The following is a 23578-nucleotide window of genomic DNA, read 5'->3' on the forward strand; positions in this document are numbered from 1 at the left end:
CCCGCGGCCAAGATGGCGGCGCGGCGGCGCCGTGCGCATGTGCGGGGCCCATGGCGAGACAAGGGGCCGAAGGCGCGCAGGGCCCGAGGCCGAGGGGGACCGGGAGCGGCCCGGGGGGGCGCCGCGGTGGGAACCTCGCCGGGAACGGGACACCGACACCCCGGGACGGCCCCGGCCGTGGGGAGGGAGCGGCCGCGCCCGCCGGGCTCGCGGGGTGGGGCGGGGGGGGGGGGCGGAGAGGGTGACCCCCCCCTCAGGCGCGCGCAGCGGGTTGTCACTGTCCCCCCTCGGTGGTGTCCCCTCCCCCCGCCGTGTGCCGGTGTCAACCCCTCCCCTCCCCCCACTTTGTCACCGTTTCGGGTCTCGCCCCCCGCCCGCCCCCCCCCGCTGTGGCAGTGCCGCCCACGCTGTTCCCCCCCTCCCTCCTCCCCATTTTGTCACCGCTTTTGTGTCCCCTCCCCTCTGCTGGCGCCCCCCGCCCCGTGGCTGTGTCCCCGTTCTGTCGCTGTCACCCCTTTGGTGTCCACCCCTCACTTTGTCACCCTCCCTCCTTCCGTGTCCGCCCCCGGGTCTGTCACCCCCCCCCTCGGTGTCACCCCCGCTCCGTTACTGTCACCCCCCCTTGGTGTCACCCCCCCTTTGTGTGTTCCCACTCTGTCACCCCCTTCCTGCCCCCCCCAGCTCTGTCACTGTCACCGCCCCTCCAGTTTTGTCACCCTCCCTTCCTGTACCTCCCCCCCCCCGCCTTGTGTCCCTCCCCTGGCTCTGTCACTGTCACCCCCCCCTCACGCGTGTCCCCCCTGTCACTGTCACACCCCTTGGTGTCCCCCCCTTCTCTGTCACCCCAATAAATGTCCCTCCCGCTGTGTCACTGTCTGTCCTCACTCTGTCCCCACCAGAGCCCCTCATTCATGTCCCCAAATCTGTCACCCCCCCCACTCAGTGACCCCCAACTTGTCACCTCCTCCAGTGTCCCCATTTCCCTCATCCTGGGGGAGGTGACAAGGGACAACCCCCAGGGAGGGGGGACACAGTGTCACTGCCGCTGCTCGGGGTGTCCCCAGCCCAGGTGACACTGGGGACACTGAGGGTGTCCCCACTGCGGGGAGGTTATGGCCAGCTTGGGGACCCCAAAGTGTCACCCTGGGCCAGCTGGTGGGTTTGGGGACAAATTGTGTGGGTTTGGGGACATGTCACCTGGGGTGGAGTGGGGAAGTGGGGGGACACCTGGAAATGTGGCTGGTCACAGGTGTCCCTTGGCCAGTGGTCAGTTGTGGTGGCCGGTGGCTGGTCACAGTGGCCAGTGTCCCATCATGGTGGCCGGTGGCTGGTCACAGTGGCCAGTGTCCCATCATGGTGGCCGGTGGCTGGTCACAGTGGCCAGTGTCCCATCATGGTGGCCAGTGTCTGGTCACAGTGGCCAGTGTCCCATCATGGTGGCCAGTGTCTGGTCATGGTGGCCGCTGTCCCATCATGGTGGCTGGTGGCTGTTTGTGGTGGCCAGTGTCCCTTGTGGTGGCCAGTGGCCCATGCTGGTGGTCTGGTCACGGTGGCCGGTGTCCCCTCGCAGTGTCCCCATCCCTGTGTCCCCTCCCTGTGTCCCCTCCCTGTGTCCCCTCCCAGTGTCCCATCCCGGTGTCCCCTCCCAGTGTCCCATCCTGGTGTCCCCCGTGTCCCTGTCCTGTCCCCATCCCCATGTCCCTATTCCCATCCTTGTATTCCTGTGTCCCTGTCCCCACCCCTGTCCCTGTCCCCACCCCTGGATCTCTGTCCCCATGTCCCCCTGTGTGTCTTTATCCCTGTATCCCTGTGTCCCCATGTCCCTGACCCCGGTGTCCCCATATCCCGGTGTTCCCTGTGTCCCCATGTCCCTAACCCCAATGTCCCTGTGTCCTGTTGTCCCCATGTCCTGCTGTCCCTGTGTGCTGGTGTCCCTGTGTGTCTCCCAACGTCCCTGACCCTGCTGTCCCTCACCCCCATGTCCCCTGTGTCCCTTTGTCCCTAACCCCATTGTCTGCAGTGTCCCCATGTCCTGCTGTCCCCGTGTCCTGGTGTCCCTGACCCTGCTGTCCCTGTGTCCCTCTGTCCCCATGTCCTGGTGTCCTTGACCTCGCTGTGTTGCTGTCCCCGTGTCCCTGACCCCGCTGTCCCTCTGTCCCCGTGTCCTCATGTCCCCGTGTCCCTGACCCTGCTGTCCCTGTGTCCCTCTGTCCCCCTGTCCCCCTGTCCCCCTGTGCCTGTGTCCCCCTGTGCCTGTGTCCCCATGTCCCTCTGTCCCTCTGTCCCCCTGTCCCTCTGTCCCCCTGTCCCTCTGTCCCCATGTCCCCATGTCCCCATGTCCCCATGTCCCTCTGTCCCTCTGTCCCCATGTCCCCATGTCCCCATGTCCCCATGTCCCTCTGTCCCCCTGTCCCCCTGTCCCCCTGTCCCCCTGTCCCCCTGTGCCTGTGTCCCCCTGTCCCTCTGTCCCCCTGTCCCCCTGTCCCTCTGTCCCCATGTCCCCATGTCCCTCTGTCCCTCTGTCCCTCTGTCCCCATGTCCCCATGTCCCTCTGTCCCCATGTCCCCATGTCCCTCTGTCCCCATGTCCCCATGTCCCCATGTCCCTCTGTCCCTCTGTCCCTCTGTCCCCATGTCCCCATGTCCCTCTGTCCCTCTGTCCCTCTGTCCCCATGTCCCCATGTCCCTCTGTCCCTCTGTCCCCATGTCCCCATGTCCCTCTGTCCCCATGTCCCCATGTCCCTCTGTCCCTGTGTCCCCATGTCCCCATGTCCCTCTGTCCCTGTGTCCCCATGTCCCCATGTCCCTCTGTCCCCATGTCCCCATGTCCCTGACCCCGCTGTCCCCGCAGGGCTCTGAAAGCCGTGAGGCTCCTCCGCTCCCGCCCCGCTGATGCCCGAGGGAGCCGAGCCATGAAGGGGTGAGTGGGACCCCAAAACTCACCTGGGACCCCAAAACTCACCTGGGACCCCCAAAATCCAGCCTGGCATCCCCAAAACTCACCTGGGACCCCAAAACTCACCTGGGACCCCCAAAATCCAGCCTGGCATCCCCAAAACTCACCTGGGACCCCAAAACTCACCTGGGACCCCCAAAATCCAACCTGGCATCCCCAAAACTCACCTGGGACCCCCAAAATCTGCTCTGGGATCCCCAAAATCCAACCTGGCATCCCCAAAACTCACCTGGGACCCCCAAAATCTGCTCTGGGATCCCCAAAATCCAACCTGGCATCCCCAAAACTCACCTGGGACCCCCAAAATCTGCTCTGGGACCCCCAAAATCCAACCTGGCATCCCCAAAATCCAACCTGGCATCCCCAAAACTCACCAGGGACCCCGAAAATCTGCTCTGGGACCCCCAAAATCCAACCTGGCATCCCCAAAACTCACCTGGGACCCCAAAAATCTGCTCTGGGACCCCTCAAAATGACCCAGGACCCCCCAAAAGTGACCAGAGACCCCCCCCTAAAATGGCCCCAGACCCCCAAATCCACCCTAGGACACCCCAAATCCAACCTGGAACTCCCAAAATGGGCCCAGGACCCCTTAAACTGCCCCAGGACCCCCCAAAAGTGCCCCACGGGTGGGATACACGAGGGGTGGGGGATTTGGGTGGGTCCTTGATTTGGGGTTCGGGGGGGTTTGGGGGTTCAGGGACCCCCCCCTCACTTTGGGGTTCCGGCACCCTCAGGCAGCAAAAAGCAGCCGAGACGGAGGAGGGGACAGTGCAGATCCAGGAAGGTGAGGGGGGACCCTGAAATGGGGGTTTGGGGGGGATTTGGGGAGGTTTTGGGGTCTTTGGGGGGGGGTTTTTGGGGGGGCTGTGATGGGATTATGGGTTTTTTTTTGGGGGGGTTTTGTGGTTTATGGGGGGGGTTCAGGGGGGGTTTGGGGTCTGTGGGGTCTGTGGGGTGTTATGGGGGGGCTCTGGGGGGGTTTTTGGGGGGTGTTTGGAGAATGTGGGGGGGCTGTGAAGGGGTTGGGGGGAGGGGAATGCCCCCCCTGCTGTGCTGCCCCCTCCCCAGTTCGGAATGATCCCTCCCCCCCAGTTTGGGGCACCCCCTCCCCACTTTTAGTCCCCCCCACCCCCTCCCAATTTTGGGGTGCTCCACCCCCCCAATTTGGGGTGCTCCACCCCCCCAGTTTGGGGTGCCCCTCCAGTTCGGGGTGCTCCCCCCAGTTTGGGGTGCTCCACCCCCCAGTTTGGGGTGCTCCCCCCAATTTGGGGTGCTCCCTTCAGTTTGGGGTGCTCCACCCCCCCAGTTTGGGGTGCTCCCCCCAATTTGGGGTGCTCCCCCCAATTTGGGGTGCTCCCCCCAGTTTGAGGTGCTCCACCCCCCAGTTTGGGGTGCTCCCCCCAGTTTGGGGTGCTCCACCCCCCCAGTTTGGGGTGCTCCACCCCCCAGTTTGGGGTGCTCCCCCCAATTTGGGATGCTCCCCCCAGTTCAGGGTGTTCCCCCCAGTTTGGGGTGCTCCCCCCAGTTTGGGGTGCTCCACCCCCCCAGTTCGGGGTGCTCCCCCCAATTTGGGGTGTTCCCCCCAATTTGGGGTGCTCCCTCCCCCAGTTTGGGGTGCTCCCCCTAGTTTGGGGTGCTCCCCCCAATTTGGGGTGCTCCCCCCAGTTTGGGGTGTTCCCCCCAGTTTGGGGTGTTCCACCCCCCAGTTTGGGGTGCTCCCCCCAATTTGGGGTGCTCCCCCCAGTTTGGGGTGCTCCACCCCCCAGTTTGGGGTGCTCCCCCCAGTTCAGGGTGTTCCCCCCAGTTTGGGGTGCTCCACCCCCCAGTTCGGGGTGCTCCCTCCAGTTTGGGGTGCCCCTCCCCAGTTTGGGGTGTTCCACCCCCCAGTTCGGGGTGCTCCCCCCAATTTGGGGTGCTCCCCCCAGTTTGGGGTGCCCCCCCCCCCATTTTGGGGTGCCCCTCCCCACTTGTGGCTGTCCCCAGGCTCGGTGGCCACCGGGGAGGACCCCACGAGCGTGGCCATCGCCAGCATCCAATCGGCCGCCACCTTCCCCGACCCCGGCGTCAAGTATGTGTTCAGGACCGAGGGCGGCGGCACACAGGTACCACACCTGGGCACACCTGGGGGCAGCTGGGGCACACCTGGGGACACCTGGAGTACACCTGGGGACACCTGGGGGCAGCTGGGGCACACCTGGGGACACCTGGGGGCAGCTGGGGCACACCTAGGGACACCTGGAGTACACCTGGGGGTAGCTGGGAGCAGCTGGAGTACACCTGGGGACACCTGGAGTACACCTGGGGGCAGCTGGAGTACACTTGGGGACACCTGGAGTACACCTGGGATACACCTGGGGGCAGCTGGGGCACACCTGGGGACACCTAGAGTACACCTGGGGGCAGCTGGAGTACACTTGGGGACACCTGGAGTACACCTGGGGGCAGCTGGGGCACACCTGGGGACACCTGGAGTACACCTGGGATACACCTGGGGGCAGCTGAGGCACACCTAGGGACACCTGGAGTACACCTGGGATACACCTGGGGGCAGCTGGGGCTACCTGGACACACCTGGGATACACCTGGGCACACCTGGAATACACCTGGGCACACCTGGGATACACCTGGGCACACCTGGGATACACCTGGGCACACCTGGAATACACCTGGGCACACCTGGGATACACTTGGATACACCTGGGCACACCTGAACACACCTGGATACACCTGGGGTGACCTTGGGGGGCTTTGGTTCCACACCAAGAGCAGGTGTGGCACACCTGGGGACACCTGTGGGACACTGTGGGGTTGCACACCTGTGGCAGGTGATGTTCCAGGTGGTGACACCAGGGCACTCAGGGGACACTGGGAATGGGTTTGTGGTCTCTGTCTCACCTGAGTGTCCCACCTGTCCCAGGTGATGTTCTGGGTGATCCAGGTGGTGACACTGAGGTGTTTGGGGTCTCTGTCTCACCTGTCCCACCTGTCCCAGGTGATGTACCGGGTGATCCAGGTGGCTGACGGGCAGCTGGACGCGCAGACCGAGGGCACCAGCGCCATCAGTGGCTACCCAGCCACTCAGTCCATGACACAGGTGTGTCACCTGGCCACGCCCACTGCCACACCCACTGTCCCAATCCCACCTGTGACACACCCAGTCCATGACACAGGTGTGTCACCTGGCCATGCCCACTGCCACACCCACTGTCCCCATCCCACCTGTGCCACACCCAGTCCATGAGACAGGTGTGGCACCTGGCCACGCCCACTGCCACACCCACTGTCCCCATCCCACCTGTGCCACACCCAGTCCATGAGACAGGTGTGGCACCTGGCCATGCCCACTGCCACACCCACTGTCCCCATCCCACCTGTGCCACACCCAGTCCATGAGACAGGTGTGGCACCTGGCCACGCCCACTGCCACACCCACTGTCCCCATCCCACCTGTGCCACACCCAGTCCATGAGACAGGTGTGGCACCTGGCCACGCCCACTGCCACACCCACTTTCCCCATCCCACCTGTGCCACATCCAGTCCATAAGACAGGTGTGGCACCTGGCCATGCCCACTGCCACACCCCCTGTGTCACCTGTGCCACACCCAGTCCATGAGACAGGTGTGGCACCTGGCCACACCCACTGCCACACCCCCTGTGTCACCTGTGCCACACCCAGTCCATGAGACAGGTGTGGCACCTGGCCACACCCACTGCCACACCCCCTGTGTCACCTGTGCCACACCCAGTCCATGAGACAGGTGTGGCACCTGGCCACACCCACTGCCACACCCCCTGTGTCACCTGTGCCACACCCAGTCCAGGTGTGGCACAGGGTCACACCCCCCTGTTCCCCTATCTCACCTGTGCTCCCTGTTCCTCACCTGTGTCACTTGTGCCCCGCCCAGGTGGTGACCCAGGTGTGTTATGGGGCCACACACCGGTCCCTCACCTGTGCCTCACCTGTCCCATCTGTGTCCTGTGTCTCACCTGTGCCTCACCTGTCCCATCTGTGTCCTGTGTCTCACCTGTGCCTCACCTGTCCCATCTGTGTCCTGTGTCTCACCTGTGCCTCACCTGTCCCATCTGTGTCCTGTGTCTCACCTGAGCCTCACCTGTCCCATCTGTGTCCTGTGTCTCACCTGTGCCTCACCTGTCCCATCTGTGTCCTGTGTCTCACCTGAGCCTCACCTGCTCCACCTGTACCTCACGTGTGTCTCACTTGTCTCACCTGTGTCCCACCTGTGTCCCACATGTCTCACCTGTGCCTCACCTGTTCCTCATCTGTTTCACCTGTGTCTCACCTGTGTCCCACGTGTCTCACCTGTGCCTCACCTGTCTCACGTCTCACCTGTCTCACCTGTGTCTCACCTGTCCCCACTGTGTCCCACCTGTCCCTCACCTGTCTCATTTGTTTCACCTGTCCTTCACCTGTCCCACCTGTGTCCCACCTGTCCCTCACTTGTCCCCCATCCCTCAATTGTCCCACCTGTGTCCCACCTGTGTCCCATCTGTATGTCACCTGTCTCATTTGTTTCACCTGTCCCTCACCTGTCACACCCATGTCCCCATGTCATGTCTCACCTGTCCCACCCGTGTCCCCCCATGTCTCACCTGTCACACCTGTGTCCCTCACCTGTCCCCCCGTGTCCCCTGTGTCTCACGTGTCCTCCTGATGTCCCCCGTGTCTCACCTGTCTCTCACCCGTGTCCCTCACCTGTCCCCCCCCGTGTCCCCTGTGTCTCACCTGTCCCCCCATGTCTCACCTGTCCCCCCTGTGTCCCCGGTGTCTCACCTGTCCCCTGTGTCTCACCTGTCGCACCTGTGTCCCCCCTGTCCCTCACCTGTCCCCCCCGTGTCCCCCGTGTCTCACCTGTCTCTCACCCGTGTCCCTCACCTGTCCCCCCCCGTGTCCCCTGTGTCTCACCTGTCCCCCCATGTCTCACCTGTCCCCCCTGTGTCCCCGGTGTCTCACCTGTCCCCCCATGTCTCACCTGTCCCCCCTGTGTCCCCGGTGTCTCACCTGTCCCCTGTGTGATGTCTCACCTGTCCCCCCTGTGTCCCCGGTGTCTCACCTGTCCCCTGTGTGATGTCTCACCTGTCCCTCACCTGTCCCCCCATGTCCCCCGTGTCGTGTCTCACCTGTCGCACCTGTGTCCCCTCTGTCCCTCACCTGCCCCCCTGTGTCCCCTGTGTCTCACCTGTCCCCCCCATGTCTCACCTGTCCCCCCCGTGTCCCCCGTGTGGTGTCTCACCTTTCCTCCTGTGTCCCCCTGTGTCTCACCTGTCCCCCCCGTGTCCCCTGTGTCTCACCTGTCCCCCTGGTGTCCCTGGTGTCTCACCTGTCCCCTGTGTGATGTCTCACCTGTCCCACCTGTGTCCCCCCCATGTCTCACCTGTGTCCCCCTTGTCCCTCACCTGTCCCTCACCTGTCCCCCCCGTGTCCCCCGTGTCCCCCCTGTCCCTCACCTGTCCCCCCGGTGTCTCACCTGTCCCCCCCGCGGCAGGCGGTGATCCAGGGCGCGTTCACGAGCGAGGACGCGGTGGATTCGGAGGCGGCGCCCAGCGAGACGCACTACACCTACTTCCCTGCCGCGGGCGTGGCCGACGGCGCCGCCGCCACCGCCGCCACCGCCGCCACCGCCGTGGTCACCACGCAGAGCTCCGAGGCGCTGCTGGGACAGCCCACGCCCACAGGTGAGCTGTGGTGGCACCTGGGCAGGCTTTGGGGTCACCTGGGTGGGTTTGGGGTCACCTGGGTGGGGTTGGGGTCACCTGGGTGGGTTTGGGGTCATCTGGACAAGGTTTGGGGTCACCTGGTTGGGTTTGGGGTCACCTGGTTGGGTTTGGGGTCATCTGGTTGGGTTTGGGGTCATCTGGATGGGGTTTGGGGTCATCTGGACAAGGTTTGGGGTCACCTGGGTGGGGTTTGGGGTCACCTGGATGGGTTTGGGGTCACCTGGATGGGTTTGGGGTCACCTGGTTGGGTTTGGGGTCACCTGGATGGGTTTGGGGTCATCTGGATGGGGTTTGGGGTCATCTGGACAAGGTTTGGGGTCACCTGGGTGGGGTTTGGGGTCACCTGGATGGGTTTGGGTTCATCTGGACAAGGTTTGGGTTCATCTGGATAAGGTTTGGGGTCATCTGGGCAAGGTTTGGGGTCACCTGGTTGGGTTTGGGGTCATCTGGGCAAGGTTTGGGGTCACCTGGTTGGGTTTGGGGTCATCTGGTTGGGTTTGGGGTCATCTGGGCAAGGTTTGGGGTCATCTGGGTGGGGTTTGGGGTCATCTTGATGGGTTTGGGGTCACCTGGTTGGGTTTGGGGTCACCTGGGCGGCTTTGGGGTCACCTGGGTGGGTTTGGGGTCACCTGGACGGGGTTTGGGGTCATCTGGTTGGGTTTGGGGTCACCTGGTTGGGTTTGGGGTCATCTGGTTGGGTTTGAGGTCACCTGGTTGGGTTTGGGGTCATCTGGTTGGGTTTGGGGTCACCTGGTTGGGTTTGGGGTCATCTGGTTGGGTTTGAGGTCACCTGGTTGGGTTTGGGGTCATCTGGTTGGGTTTGGGGTCACCTGGACAGGGTTTGGGGTCATCTGGTTGGGTTTGGGGTCATCTGGGTGGGTTTGGGGTCACCTGGACAAGGTTTGGGGTCATCTGGGTGGGTTTGGGGTCACCTGGTTGGGTTTGGGGTCACCTGGGTGGGGTTTGGGGTCATCTGGACAAGGTTTGGGGTCACCTGGGTGGGGTTTGGGGTCACCTGGATGGGTTTGGGGTCACCTGGTTGGGTTTGGGGTCATCTGGGTGGGTTTGGGGTCACCTGGTTGGGTTTGGGGTCATCTGGACAAGGTTTGGGGTCATCTGGACAAGGTTTGGGGTCACCTGGTTGGGTTTGGGGTCACCTGGTTGGGTTTGGGGTCATCTGGATGGGTTTGGGGTCACCTGGGTGGGTTTGGGGTCACCTGGATGGGTTTTGGGGTCATCTGGGTGGGTTTGGTATCACCTGGGTTGGGTTGGGACTCACCTGAGGGGTTGGGACTCACCTGGACAGGATTTGGGCTCACCTGGATTGGGTTAGGGTCACGTGGATGCATTTGGGGTCCCACCTGTGGGATTGGGGCCCCACCTGTGGGATTTGGGTCTCACCTGTGGGGTTTTGGGTCTCACCTGTGGGATTTGGGTCTCACCTGTGGGTTTTGGGTCTCACCTGTGGCTCTGGTCTCTCAGGGCAGTTTTTCGTGATGATGTCACCACAGGAGGTGCTCCCGGGGGGAGCCCAGCGCTCCATCGCCCCCCGCGCCCACCCCTACTCCCCGTGAGTACCTGGGGGTACCTGGGATACACCTGGGATACACCTGGGGGTACCTGGATACACCTGGGATACACCTGGGATACACCTGGGGGTACCTGGATACACCTGGGATACACCTGGGATACACCTGGGGGTACCTGGATACACCTGGGATACACCTGGGGGTACCTGGGATACACCTGGGGGTACCTGGGATACACCTGGGATACACCTGGGGGTACCTGGGATACACCTGGGGGTACCTGGGATACACCTGGGGGCACCTGGATACACCTGGGATACACCTGGGGGTACCTGGGCACACTGGGGTTACACCTGGGGGCACCTGAGATACACCTGGGGCATACCAGAGGTACACTCAGACATACCTGTACCCACCTGTACTCACCTGTTCTCACCTGTTCCCACCTGTACCCACCTGTACTCACCTGTACTCACCTGTACTCACCTGTTCTCACCTGTTCTCACCTGTTCCCACCTGTACCCACCTGTACTCACCTGTACTCACCTGTACCCACCTGTACTCACCTGTACCCACCTGTACTCACCTGTACTCACCTGTTCTCACCTGTCCTCACCTGTGCACACCTGTTCCCACCTGTTCTCACCTGTTCTCACCTGTCCTCACCTGTCCTCACCTGTTCTCACCTGTCCTCACCTGTGCACACCTGTTCTCACCTGGCCTCACCTGTCCTCACCTGTTCTCACCTGTCCTCACCTGTCCCCACCTGTCCTCACCTGTCCTCACCTGTTCTCACCTGTTCTCACCTGTTCTCACCTGTCCTCACCTGTCTCCACCTGTTCTCACCTGTCCTCACCTGTGCACACCTGTTCCCACCTGTTCTCACCTGTTCTCACCTGTCCTCACCTGTCCTCACCTGTTCTCACCTGTCCTCACCTGTGCACACCTGTTCTCACCTGGCCTCACCTGTCCTCACCTGTTCTCACCTGTCCTCACCTGTCCCCACCTGTCCTCACCTGTCCTCACCTGTTCTCACCTGTTCTCACCTGTTCTCACCTGTCCTCACCTGTCTCCACCTGTTCTCACCTGTCCTCACCTGTCCTCACCTGTTCTCACCTGTCCTCCCCTGTCCCCACCTGTTCTCACCTGTCCCCACCTGTCCTCACCTGTTCTCACCTGTTCTCACCTGTTCTCACCTGTCCTCACCTGTCTCCACCTGTTCTCACCTGTCCTCACCTGTCCTCACCTGTCCCCACCTGTCCTCACCTGTCCCCACCTGTCCTCACCTGTTCTCACCTGTCCTCACCTGTTCTCACCTGTTCTCACCTGTCCTCACCTGTCTCCACCTGTTCTCACCTGTCCTCACCTGTCCTCACCTGTCCCCACCTGTCCTCACCTGTCCCCACCTGTCCTCACCTGTTCTCACCTGTCCTCACCTGTCTCCACCTGTTCTCACCTGTCCTCACCTGTCCTCACCTGTTCTCACCTGTTCTCACCTGTTCTCACCTGTTCTCACCTGTTCTCACCTGTTCCCTTCCCCGCAGGAAGTCGGAGGCTCCCCGAGCCACGCGGGATGAGAAGCGCCGGGCACAGCACAACGAAGGTACCGGGGCCGATCCCGATCCCGATCCGGGGTCATCCCAATCCCCCAATCCCCCATTCCCATGGCAATTCCCAATCTCCCACTCCCATGGGAATTCCCATTCCCAATCCCCCTTTCCCACTGGGAATTCCCAATCTCCCACTCCCATGGCAATTCCCAATCCCCCATTCCCATGGGAATTCCCATTCCCAATCCCCCATTCCCACTGGGAATTCCCATTCCCAATCCCCCTTTCCCACTGGGAATTCCCATTCCCAATTCCCCATTCCCACTGGGAATTCCCATTCCCAATCCCCCATTCCCATGGGAATTCCCATTCCCAATCCCCCATTCCCACGGGGAATTCCCATTCCCAATCCCCCTTTCCCACTGGGAATTCCCGTCCCCCATTCCCATGGGAATTAATTCCCGTTCCCACTGGGAATTCCCATTCCCAATTCCCCATTCCCACTGGGAATTCCCATTCCCAATCCCCCATTCCCATGGGAATTCCCATTCCCAATCCCCCTTTCCCACTGGGAATTCCCATTCCCAATCCCCCATTCCCACGGGGAATTCCCATTCCCAATCCCCCATTCCCATGGGAATTCCCATTCCCAATCCCCCATTCCCACTGGGAATTCCCATTCCCAATCCCCCATTCCCACTGGGAATTCCCATTCCCAATCCCCCATTCCCACTGGGAATTCCCATTCCCCATTCCCATGGGAATTAATTCCCGTTGCCAGTGGAGCGCCGGCGCCGGGACAAGATCAACAACTGGATCGTGCAGCTCTCCAAGATCATCCCCGACTGCTCCATGGAAAACACCAAATCCGGACAGGTCCCAGCCCTCCCCTCCCCCCCCATCACGGATTTGGGATTTTGGGGATCCCCGAATTCCCGAGCTGACCCCGGAATCCCGGAATTCCCAGAGCAAGGGCGGGATCCTGTCCAAGGCCTGCGATTACATCCAGGAGCTGCGGCAGAGCAACCTGCGGCTGAGCGAGGAGCTGCAGGGCCTGGACCAGCTGCAGATGGACAACGAGGTCCTGCGCCAGCAGGTGGGACTGGGAGCACTGGGAGCACTGGGAGCACTGGGAATGGGGTTGGGATGGGACTGGGATGGGACTGGGATCACTGGGATGGGACTGGGATCATTGGGATGGGATTGGGGACACTGGAATGGGATCGGGATCAATGGGATTTGGGCTGGGCCAGCTGCAGATGGACAATGAGGTCCTGCACCAGCAGGTGGGACTGGGAGCACTGGGAGCACTGGGAATGGGGCTGGGATGGGACTGGGGACATTGGGATGGGTTTGGGGTCATTGGGATGGGATCGGGATCAATGGGATTGGGGCTGGACCAGCTGCAGATGGACAACGAGGTCCTGCGCCAGCAGGTGAGACTGGGAGCACTGGGAGCACTGGGAGCAGTGGGAGCACTGGGAGCACTGGGAGCACTGGGAATGGGGTTGGGATGGGACTGGGATGGGACTGGGATCATTGGGATGGGATTGGGGACACTGGGATGGGATTGGGATCGATGGGATTGGGATTGATGGGATTGGGGCTGGGCCAGCTGCAGATGGACAACGAGGTCCTGCGCCAGCAGGTGGGACTGGGAGCACTGGGAGCACTGGGGGCACTGGGAATGGGGTTGGGATGGGACTGGGATGGGACTGGAATCATTGGGATGGGACTGGGGACATTGGGATGGGATTGGGGACACTGGGATGGCACCAGGATCAATGGGATTGGGATCAATGGGATTGGGGCTGGACCAGCTGCAGATGGACAATGAGGTCCTGTGCCAGCAGGTGGGACTGGGAGCACTGGGAGCACTGGGAATGGGATTGGGATGGGACTGGGATGGGGCTGGGATCGTTGGGATGGGACTGGGATCACTGGGATGGGACTGGGATCACTGGGATGGGACTGGGATCATTGGGATGGGACTGGGATCACTGGGATGGGATTGGGATGGGATTGGGATCACTGGGATGGGACTGGGATCACTGGGATCACTGGGATGGGACTGGGATCACTGGGATGGGACTGGGATCACTGGGATGGGATTGGAGCCTCAGCCAGCTCCACGGACAATGAGGCAGCAGGTGGGGAACTGGGAGTTACTGGGAGCACTGGGGAGGGATTTGGGGTCACTGGGGGGATATTTTGGGATCCCTGGGGGTGTCTGGACCCCCCAAACCCCTCTGGGACCCCCCAAACCCCCCTGGGACCCCCCAAAACCCCCCCTGGGACCCCCCAAACTCCCCCGGGACCCCCCCAAATTCAGGCGGAGGAGCTGAAGAACAAGAACCTGTTGCTGTGGCTTTGGGTTACTGGGAGCACTGGGCTGTACTGGGAGCGTACTGGGGAGGTGTTTTGGGGTCCTGGGGGATACTTTGGGGTGTCTGACCCCCCAAATCCCCCCCGGGACCCCCCCCCAAATTCAGGTGGAGGAGCTGAAGAACAAGAACCTTCTGCTGCGGGCGCAGCTGCGCCAGCACGGGCTGGAGATCGTCATCAAAAACGACACCCACTGACCCCAAAACACCCCCCGGGACCCCAAAAAAAACCCCCCCCCAAATCCACCCCCCGCACCCCAACCCCTCCCCGGGACCCCCAAACCCCCCCAGGGACCCCCAAAACCCCCCCAAATCCACCCCAAAACCTCCCCCCCACCCTGGAATCTCCCCGTTCTCCCCCTCCCCCCCGCCCCGCACTCGGTTCTGCCCCTCCCCCACCCAATCATGACCGTGTGACCCCTCCCCCACCCCCTCCCGCGTGGTCTCGGGGGGCTCCGAGACCCCCCCTGCACCCCCAAAATTCCCCAAATCCCCCAAATTCCCCCCAAAATCCCTTCAAATGTCTCCCCTCCCCCCTCCACCCCCCCCCCAAATTCACCCCCCACGCTCTCGGCCCGGTGGGCCCCTCCCCCACCCCCAAAATTTTGGGACCCCTCCCCCTCCCCCCATAAAATTTGGGCCCCCCCCCCCAAAAAAAAAAAGGGGATTTGGGGTCTCCCCTCCCCCCCCCCCCCCCCCCGCGGGGTTTTGGGGTTGGGGGAGGGGATTTGGGGGGGGTTTGGGGGTGTTGGGACCCTCACGCCCCTCCCCCACCCCCCCTTTTTACCCCTCCCCCACCCCTCCCCCACCCCCCACCCCCCCCCGCGGGGTTTTGGGATTTTTTTTTTTTTTTTTTTTTTTAAAACTCTCGGAATTGCAAAAACAAAAACAAAAAAAAAAACCCAAAAAAAACAAAAAACAAAACAAAAATTCCAAGGGAAAAAAAAAAAAGCGGAAAAGAAATAAAAATAGGGATTTGTTTTTTTTAGGTCCTTCAGGTTTTTCCCGACCCCCACCCACCACGGGGGAACCCAAAATTCCTCTGGATCCATCCAGGGAAACCCCAAAATTCTCCCAAATTTATTGAGGGATCCTAAAAAAATTCCAGATTTTATCCAGGAACCCCAAAACCGCCAAGAATTCCCCCAAAAATAATCCAAAATTCTCATGAATTCATTCAGAAATCCAAAAAACAATCCTGATTTTATCCAGGAACCCCAAAACCGCCAAGAATTCCCCCAAAAATAATCCAAAATTCTCATGAATTCATTCAGAAATCCAAAAAACAATCCTGATTTTATCCAGGAACCCCAAAACTTCCAAATTCCCCCCAAAAAGACCCCAAAATTCTCATGAATTCATTCAGAAATCCTAAGAAATTCCAGATTTTATCCAGAAACCCCAAAACCGCCAAGAATTCCCCCAAAATTAATCCAAAATTCTCATGAATTCATTCAGGGATCCTAAAAAAAATCCTGATTTTATCCAGGAACCCCAAAATTCTTCCAAATTTATTGAGGGATCCTAAAAAAATTCCAGATTTTATCCAGAAATCCCAAAACTGCCAAGAATTCCCCCAAAAATAATCCAAAATTCTCATTAATTCATTCAGAAATCCTAAAAAAAAATCCTGATTTTATCCAGGAACCCCAAAACCGCCAAGAATTCCCCCAAAAAGACCCCAAAATTCTCCCAAATTCCTTCAAGGACCCTTAAAAAAATCCTGATTTTTATCCAAAAACCCCAAAACTTCCAAGAATTCCCCCAAAAGACCCCAAAATTCTCATTAATCCATTCAGAAATCCTAAAAAAAATCCTGATTTTATCCAGGAACCCCAAAACTTCCAAATTCCCCCCAAAAAGACCCCAAAATTCTCATAAATTCCTTCAGAAATCTTAAAAAATTCCAGATTTTATCCAGGAACCCCAAAACTTCCAAGAATTCCCCCAAAATTCTCCTGAATCCACCCAGGGAACCTCAAATTCTCCTGCCCCCATCAGTGTCCCCTTACTGGGAGGGGACTGGGTTGTACTGGGAGGGCACAGAGGGGTCACTGGTCTGAACTGGGTGTCTCTGGGGGGTCACGGGGGGGTCACTGGGGGTCACTGGTCTGAACTGGGGGTCACTGGTGGTCACTGCTCTGAACTGGTCTGAACTGGGGGGTCACTGGGGGTCACTGGTCTGAACTGGGGGGTCACTGGTCTGAACTGGGGGGGTCACTGGGGGTCACTGGGGGGGACTGGTCTGGACTGGGGGGGTCACTGGGGGGCACTGGGGGTCACTGGGGGGTCACTGGGGGTAACTGGTCTGAACTGGGGGGTCACTGGGGGTCACTGGGGGTCACTGGTCTGAACTGGGGGGGTCACTGGGGGTAACTGGGGGCGGTCACTGCTCCGCACTGGGAGCCCCGGCCGGGGCAATGTTGCCACGGCAACTCCAGGGCCCGCCCCCCGCGCGCTCCCATTGGCCAGAAGTTGCAGCGCCCTCTCCCATTGGCCACCGCTCCCCGCCCTGCCCAAGCTCGTCCTCTCCGCCAATCAAACCACAGAGGCGGGATCTTCGCGGCCAATCAGCGAGCAGCACTTTAAACTGACAGTCAGGACAACCAATAACAGCGCGGAGGGGGCGTGGCCTCTCGGCACCTGGCGGGGAAGGCGTGGCCGGCCCGCCCCGTGGGTGCGGCGGGGCCGGGGCCGGGTGGGGGCGGGGCCGGGTGGGGGCGGGGCGGGGCCGGTGGGGGCGGGGCGGGCGCACCTGGCGCGGGGCGGCGGCGCCATGGCGGGAGCGGAGCGGGGCCGGGACCCCCGGGACCCCCGGGACCCGCACCCCGGGAGCGGCGTGCGGCTGCTGCTGCTGCTCCTGGGGGGGCTCGGTGAGCTGGGGAGGGGGCTCGGGGAACCGGGGGGGAATTGGGGAGGGGGCGATGGGGAACCGGGGGAGACGGGAATGGGGGAGGGGGCTCGGAGGAACCGGGGGGGGCGGGAGATGGGGAGGGGGCGATGGGGAACCGGGGGGGGCGGGAGATGGGGAGGGGGCTCGGAGGAACCGGGTGGGAATTGGGGAGGGGGCTCGGAGGAACCGGGGGGGGCGGGAGATGGGGAGGGGGCTCAAGAAAGGAGGCGGGAAGAAAATGGGGGCTCCGCTGGGGGTCGGTGGGTACCGACGAGGGCTGGGGTGGCTCGGGGTCGGTACCGGGGAGCACGTGGGGACCGGGGCCGGTACCGGGGAGCACGTGGGGACCGGGGCCGGTACCGGGGGAGGGGTCTGGGAACGAGCAGGATCGGCCGGGGAGGGGGGGGCAGGACGGGGCCGGGGTCACCGGAGGGGGGTTCGGGCAGGGGGGGTTCCTTGGATCGGTCCCGGTGCCGGTCCCGGGGGATCCTCACGGACCGTGTTGGTACCGGGGAGGGTTTGGGGGGGCACCCGAGCCGGTCCCGGTACCGAGAGGCGATGGGGACCCCCCGGGCCCCCCCCAGCCGGGCGGTGCCGGTACCGGGGGGGTCTCGGTGTTTCCGCCCCGGGAGCGTTCCCGGTTCGTACCGGCGTGGGGGGTACCGATACCGGGACCGGGGACCCCCCGGGACCCCCCGGGACCCCCTGAATTCCCGGGCAGCACCGGGATGAGCCGGTCCCGAAACCTCCGGGCCCCCCAAATCCCGGGAATTCGGGGGGTTCCGGCGGCGCATCCGGACCGGAGGCACCGGGACCGGCCCCGGGAGTGGCGGGGGTGGCTTTCCTGTCCCTCCATTGTGTTCAGCAATCCCGGGATTAACCCGATCCCGGCTGGGCTGGACCCGGCCTGAGTCGGGATTAACCCGATCCCAAATGATTTCATCAAAACCAGGTCGGGATTAACCCGATCCCGCTTTATTTGGACCCAGAACCGGTCGGGATTAACCCGATCCCGGTTTATTTGGACCCCAAACCAGGTCGGGATTAACCCGATCCCGCTTTATTTGGACCCAAAACCGGTCGGGATTAACCCGATCCCGCTTTATTTGGACCCAGAATCGGTCGGGATTAACCCGATCCCGCTTTATTTGGACCCAGAATCGGTCGGGATTAACCCGATCCCGGTTTATTTGGACCCAGAACCGGTCGGGATTAACCCGATCCCGGTTTATTTGGACCCAGAACCGGTCGGGATTAACCCGATCCAGGCGGATTTAGACCCGGTCCTGGCAGGCCCCGATTCCCTCCCGCTGTCCCCATCCCACGGGATATTCCCATCCTGTTGTTTATTCCCCAAATCCATCCAAACACCCCCAAAATCCCATCCCCTCTTCCCCGATCCGCTCCAGGCCGGGCTTCCACGCCATTCCCACACCCCAAATCCCTATTTTCCCACCCTTTTTCCCCCCAAAACCCGATTTTCCTCCCGCTAAATCCCTATTTCTGCACCCCAGATCCTGGTTTTTCTCCCTCAAATCCCGATTTTTCCCTCCAAATCCCGGGTTTTCCCCCAAAATCCCAATTTTTCCCCACCAAATCCCGGGTTTTCCCCCCAAAATCCCAATTTTTCCCCCTAAATCCCGGGTTTTCCCCCCTAAATCCCGGTTTTTTCCCCCTAAATCCCGGTTTTTCCCCCCTAAATCCCGGTTTTTTCCCCCTAAATCCCGGTTTTTCCCCCCTAAATCCCGGTTTTTTCCCCCTAAATCCCGGTTTTTTCCCCCTAAATCCCGGGTTTTCCCCACCAAATCCTGGTTTTTCCCCCCCAAATCCCCATTTTCCCTCCCGGGTTTCACTTGGCAGCGGCTCGGGGTGCAAAGGTGGCGCAGGAGGGTGGCGGCCGAGCCGAGGTGACATCACCCGGTGACATTCCCGGTGACATTCCCGGTGGCATTCCCGCTTGGAATGAGTCAACAGCGCCAAGCGCGGCACCGGGGATGTCCCGGCTCCAGGGATGTGACACGGGGGTGACACGGGGGTGACACGGGGGTGACACGGGGGCGTCCCCACGCCGAGCTGGGGGAATTGCGACATTCCCGGCCGCTTTCCTGCGAAACTGGGCAGGAACTGGGCAGGGCCGGAGGTGCCCGGACGGGATTTTCCGGCTCCCGGGCCGTGCCCGGTGACCGTGCCCGGGGCTCTCGGTGACCTCCCGGTGCCTCAGCCCCGATTTCCCTCGGCAGCCGCGCTGGGCACGGCCCAGGTGACGTCGGAGGACAAGGAAGTGCCGGAGCACAAACGTGAGTGTCCCCAAGGTCCCCGCGGTGTCACCGGCCCCGTCACCCCAGGGGACACCCCCGAGCCAGGGGGGAGGGCTCCACCTGGGGGGGTTTGGGGTCAGCCTGGTTTGGGTGGTCCCAGTTTGGGGTGGTCCCAGTTTGGGGTGGTCCCAGTTTGGGGTGATTCTGGTTCGGGCTGACCCTCATTTGGACCAATCCCAGTTTGAGCTGATCCCGGTTCTGGCTGATCCCAGTTCTGGCTGATCCCAGTTCTGGCTGATCCCGGTTCTGGCTGATCCCAGTTCTGGCTGATCCCAGTTCTGGCTGATCCCGGTTCTGGCTGATCCCGGTTCTGGCTGATCCCAGTTCTGGGCTGATCCCGGTTTGAGCTGATCCCAGTTCTGGGCTGATCCCGGTTCTGGCTGATCCCGGTTCTGGCTGATCCCGGTTCTGGGCTGATCCCGGTTCTGGCTGATCCCGGTTCTGGTTGAGCCCAGTTCTGGGCTGATCCCGGTTCTGGCTGATCCCGGTTCTGGCTGATCCCGGTTCTGGTTGAGCCCAGTTCTGGGCTGATCCCGGTTCTGGGCTGATCCCGGTTCTGGCTGATCCCGGTTCTGGGCTGATCCCGGTTCTGGGCTGATCCCGGTTCTGGCTGATCCCGGTTCTGGCTGATCCCGGTTCTGGTTGAGCCCAGTTCTGGGCTGATCCCGGTTCTGGGCTGATCCCGGTTCTGGTTGATCCCGGTTCTGGGCTGATCCCGGTTCTGGTTGATCCCGGTTCTGGGCTGATCCCGGTTCTGGCTGATCCCGGTTCTGGGCTGATCCCGGTTCTGGCTGATCCCGGTTCTGGCTGATCCCGGTTCTGTTCCCTGCAGCCGTGGACATTCCCTGCGCCGCGTTCCGCTCCAGCGGGAGCAACCCCCGGATCGAGTGGAAGTTCCAGAAGGGCTCGTCCCTGGTGCTCATCTTCTACGAGGGGAAGCTCACAGGTACCGGGGACACCGGGGGGACATCGGGGGGACACCGGGGGGACAGCGGGGAGCCCTGAGCCTGTGGGGACATTGGGGGGTCCCTGTGGGGCCATGGAGGTGGCACTGTGGGGCCCCAGCTTTGTGTCCTGCAGAGCTGTACTGGGGGGACACTGGGGTGTCCCTATGGGGGCTGTGGGGGTCCCTGGGGGGTCCCTGGGGTGTCCCTGTGGGTCTGTGGGGGTCCCTGTGGGGCTGTGGGGGTCCCTGTGGGGGTCCCTGGGGTGTCCCTGTGGGTCTGTGGGGGTCCCTGTGGGGCTGTGGGGGGTCCCTGTGGGGGTCCCTGTGGGGTGTCCGTGCCACATCCCAGCCCGGTGTCCCCGAGTCGTACTGGGGTGTCCCTGTGGGGGTCCCTGTGGGGGTCCCTGTGGGTGTCCCTGTGGGTCTGTGGGGGTCCCTCTGGGGGTCCCTGTGGGTCTGTGGAGGTCCCTGTGGGGGTCCCTGTGGGGTGTCGGTGCCAGGTCCCAGCCCGGTGTCCCCCAGAGTCGTACCAGGACCGTGTCCAGTTCTCCCGCACGTCGATCCGGTTCCAGTCGGTGACGCGGGAGGACAGCGGGAAGTACATCTGCGAGGTGGTGGGGGATGGCAACCACATCACCAAGTCCGAGGTCAACCTCATCGTCCAAGGTGAGGCCACCCCCTGTCCCCATCCCTGTCCCTGTCCCATGGCTGGGTGGCTCTGGGCACTGCTGTCACTGTCCCCATTCCCATCCCTGTCCCCATCCCTGTCCCTGGGGTGGCTCAGGGCAGTGCTGTCCCTGTCCCTTGGTTACTGTCCCTGTCCCCGTCCCCAGGGTGGCTCTGGGCAGTGCTGTCCCTGTCCCTGGGGTGGCTCCAGGAGGTCCTGTCACTGTCCCTGTCCCCATCCCCATCCTTGTCCTGGGGGTGGCTCCAGGAAGTCCTGTCCCTGTCCCCAGGGTGGCTCCAGGCAGTGCTATCACTGTCCCCGTCCCCGTCCCTGTCCCTCGGAGTGCTGTCCCTGTCCCTGGGGAGGCTCTGGGCAGTGCTGTCACTGTCCATGTCCCCATGTCTGTCCCCGTGTCTGTCCCCATCCCTGTCCCCATGTCTGTCCCCATCCCTGTCCCCGTATCTGTCCCCGTGTCTGTCCCCATCCCTGTCCCTGTGTCTGTCCCCATGTCTGTCCCCATCTGTGTCCCGACCCCTGTCCCCATCCCTGTCCCCACCCCTGTGTCCCCGTCCCTGTCCCTGTGTCCCCACCCCTGTCCCCATGGCTGTCCCCATCCCTGTCCCTGTGTCTGTCCCCGTGTCTGTCCCTGTGTCCCCATCCCTGTCCCCACCCCTGTCCCCGTCCCTGTCCCCATCCCTGTGTCCCCGTCCCTGTCCCCACCCCTGTCCCCATCCCTGTGTCCCCATCCCTGTCCCCACCCCTGTCCCCGTCCCTGTCCCCATCCCTGTGTCCCCGTCCCTGTCCCCACCCCTGTCCCGGTGTGTCCGCAGTGCCCCCCGGGAAGCCGGTCGCGCACGTTCCCAGCTCAGCCACGGTTGGTTCCCGGGCCGTGCTGCGCTGCTCCGAGGCCCAGGGCTCGCCCCCTCCCACCTTCCGCTGGTACAAGGACGGCACCGAGCTGCCCCCGGACCCCAAATCCAGCCCCGCCTTCCGCAACTCCTCCTACAGCCTGGACCCGCGCAGCGGGGAGCTGGTCAGTGCCGGGGGCGCTCCTGCCCTTTTCCTTTCCCTGTTTTCCCTTTTCCCTGTTTTCCTGTCCCTTTTCCCTGTTTTCCTGCCCCTTTTCCCTGTTTTCCTGCCCCTTTTCCCTGTTTTCCTGTCCCTTTTCCCTGTTTTCCTGTCCCTTTTCCCTGTTTTCCTGCCCCTTTTCCCTGTTTTCCTGTCCCTTTTCCCTGTTTTCCTGCCCCTTTTCCCTGTTTTCCTGCCCCTTTTCCCTGTTTTCCTGCCCCTTTTCCCTGTTTTCCTGTCCCTTTTCCCTGTTTTCCTGCCCCTTTTCCCTGTTTTCCTGCCCCTTTTCCCTGTTTTCCTGTCCCTTTTCCCTGTTTTCCTGCCCCTTTTCCCTGTTTTCCTGCCCCTTTTCCCTGTTTTCCTGTCCCTTTTCCCTGTTTTCCTGTCCCTTTTCCCTGTTTTCCTGTCCCTTTTCCCATGTTTTCCTCTCCCTTTTCCCTGTTTTCCCGCCCCTTTTCCCTGTTTTCCTGCCCCTTTTCCCTGTTTTCCTCTCCCTTTTCCCATGTTTTCCTCTCCCTTTTCCCATGTTTTCCTCTCCCTTTTCCCTGTTTTCCTCTCCCTTTTCCCTGTTTTCTCTCCTTTTCCTGTCCCTTTTCCTGCCCCTTTTCCCCTATTTTCTCTCCTTTTCTCCCTTTTCCTGTCCCTTTTCCCTCTTTTCTCTTTTTTCTCCCTTTTCCTGCCCCTGTTCCCAGTTTTCTCTCCTTTTCTCCCTTTTCCTGTCCCTTTTCCCTGTTTTCCTCTCCCTTCCCCCCTTTTTCTATCCCTTTTCCTGTTTTCTTCTCAATTTCCCTCTTTCCTGTTCCTTTTTCCTCTTTTCCTCTCCTTTTCCTGTCCCTTTTCCCTATTTTCCTCTCTCTTTCCCCCTTTTCCTTCCCCTTTTCCTGTTTCCTCTCCATTTCCCCACTCTCTCTCCCGTTTTTCCCCCTTTTCCCTGATCCCTGCCCCATTCCAGGTTTTTGAGCCGGTGGGGGGCTGGGACACGGGCGATTATCACTGCGAGGCCTCCAACAACGTGGGGACCCCCCAGAAATCCGACGTGTTCCGCATGGAAGCCAGTAAGGAGCGATCCCGATCCCATCCCCGATCCCATTCCCGATCCCATTCCCATCCTTGATCCCATTCCTGATCCCATTCCCGATCCCATTCCCGATCCCATTCCCATCCTCGATCCCATTCCTGATCCCATTCCCATCCTCGATCCCATCCTCGATCCCATCCCTGATCCCATCCCCGATCCCATTCCCGTCCTCGATCCCATCCCTGATCCCATTCCCGATCCCATTCCCATCCTCGATCCCATTCCTGATCCCATTCCTATCCCCGATCCCATTCCCATCCCGATCCCATTCCCATCCTCAATCCCATCCTCGATCCCATTCCTGATCCCATTCCTATCCCCGATCCCATTCCTGATCCCATTCCTATCCCCGATCCCATTCCCGATCCCATCCCCGATCCCATTCCCATCCCCGATCCCATCCCGATCCCATTCCCATCCTCGATCCCATTCCCGATCCCATTCCCATC

At 61.5% G+C, this 23578-nt stretch overlaps 2 protein-coding genes across 2 annotated transcripts; both read left to right on the top strand.

Annotated features, from left to right (window-relative positions):
- Positions 1-13: 13 nt before the first annotated feature.
- USF1 (upstream transcription factor 1) lies at positions 14-14415 on the top strand. Its single transcript, XM_088068556.1, has 11 exons — positions 14-94; positions 2849-2919; positions 3693-3742; positions 4942-5060; positions 5951-6052; positions 8465-8654; positions 10179-10266; positions 11770-11828; positions 12557-12651; positions 12743-12871; positions 14268-14415. Exons 1-11 carry the CDS (start codon positions 38-40, stop codon positions 14355-14357), a joined length of 1050 nt encoding a protein of 349 aa, XP_087924682.1. The 5' UTR covers positions 14-37; the 3' UTR covers positions 14358-14415.
- A 2494-nt stretch (positions 14416-16909) lies between these two features.
- On the top strand, positions 16910-23180 carry F11R (F11 receptor). Its single transcript, XM_088068571.1, has 6 exons — positions 16910-17032; positions 19293-19349; positions 20203-20316; positions 20839-20982; positions 21814-22016; positions 23004-23180. The coding sequence occupies exons 1-6, from the start codon at positions 16936-16938 to the stop codon at positions 23163-23165; spliced, it is 777 nt and encodes a 258-aa protein (XP_087924697.1). The 5' UTR covers positions 16910-16935; the 3' UTR covers positions 23166-23180.
- Positions 23181-23578: the final 398 nt, after the last annotated feature.

Source organism: Pseudopodoces humilis, chromosome 31, assembly GCF_049639895.1.
Source record: "Pseudopodoces humilis isolate 2021_Gansu_Grassland_sample_001 chromosome 31, ASM4963989v1, whole genome shotgun sequence".
In the NCBI taxonomy this organism is placed as follows: Eukaryota; Metazoa; Chordata; class Aves; order Passeriformes; family Paridae; genus Pseudopodoces; species Pseudopodoces humilis.

Excerpts from the sequence above, each read along its gene's own strand:
- F11R (XM_088068571.1), top strand. The coding sequence starts at position 16,936 with ATGGCGGGAGCGGAGCGGGGCCGGGACCCCCGGGACCCCCGGGACCCG. Across the intron at positions 17,033-19,292 it reads GCTGCTCCTGGGGGGGCTCG|CCGCGCTGGGCACGGCCCAG; the intron begins GTGAGCTGGGGA and ends TTCCCTCGGCAG. Across the intron at positions 22,017-23,003 it reads ACCCGCGCAGCGGGGAGCTG|GTTTTTGAGCCGGTGGGGGG; the intron begins GTCAGTGCCGGG and ends GCCCCATTCCAG.
- USF1 (XM_088068556.1), top strand. The coding sequence starts at position 38 with ATGTGCGGGGCCCATGGCGAGACAAGGGGCCGAAGGCGCGCAGGGCCC. Across the intron at positions 5,061-5,950 it reads CCGAGGGCGGCGGCACACAG|GTGATGTACCGGGTGATCCA; the intron begins GTACCACACCTG and ends CACCTGTCCCAG. Across the intron at positions 12,872-14,267 it reads ACGAGGTCCTGCGCCAGCAG|GTGGAGGAGCTGAAGAACAA; the intron begins GTGGGACTGGGA and ends CCCCAAATTCAG.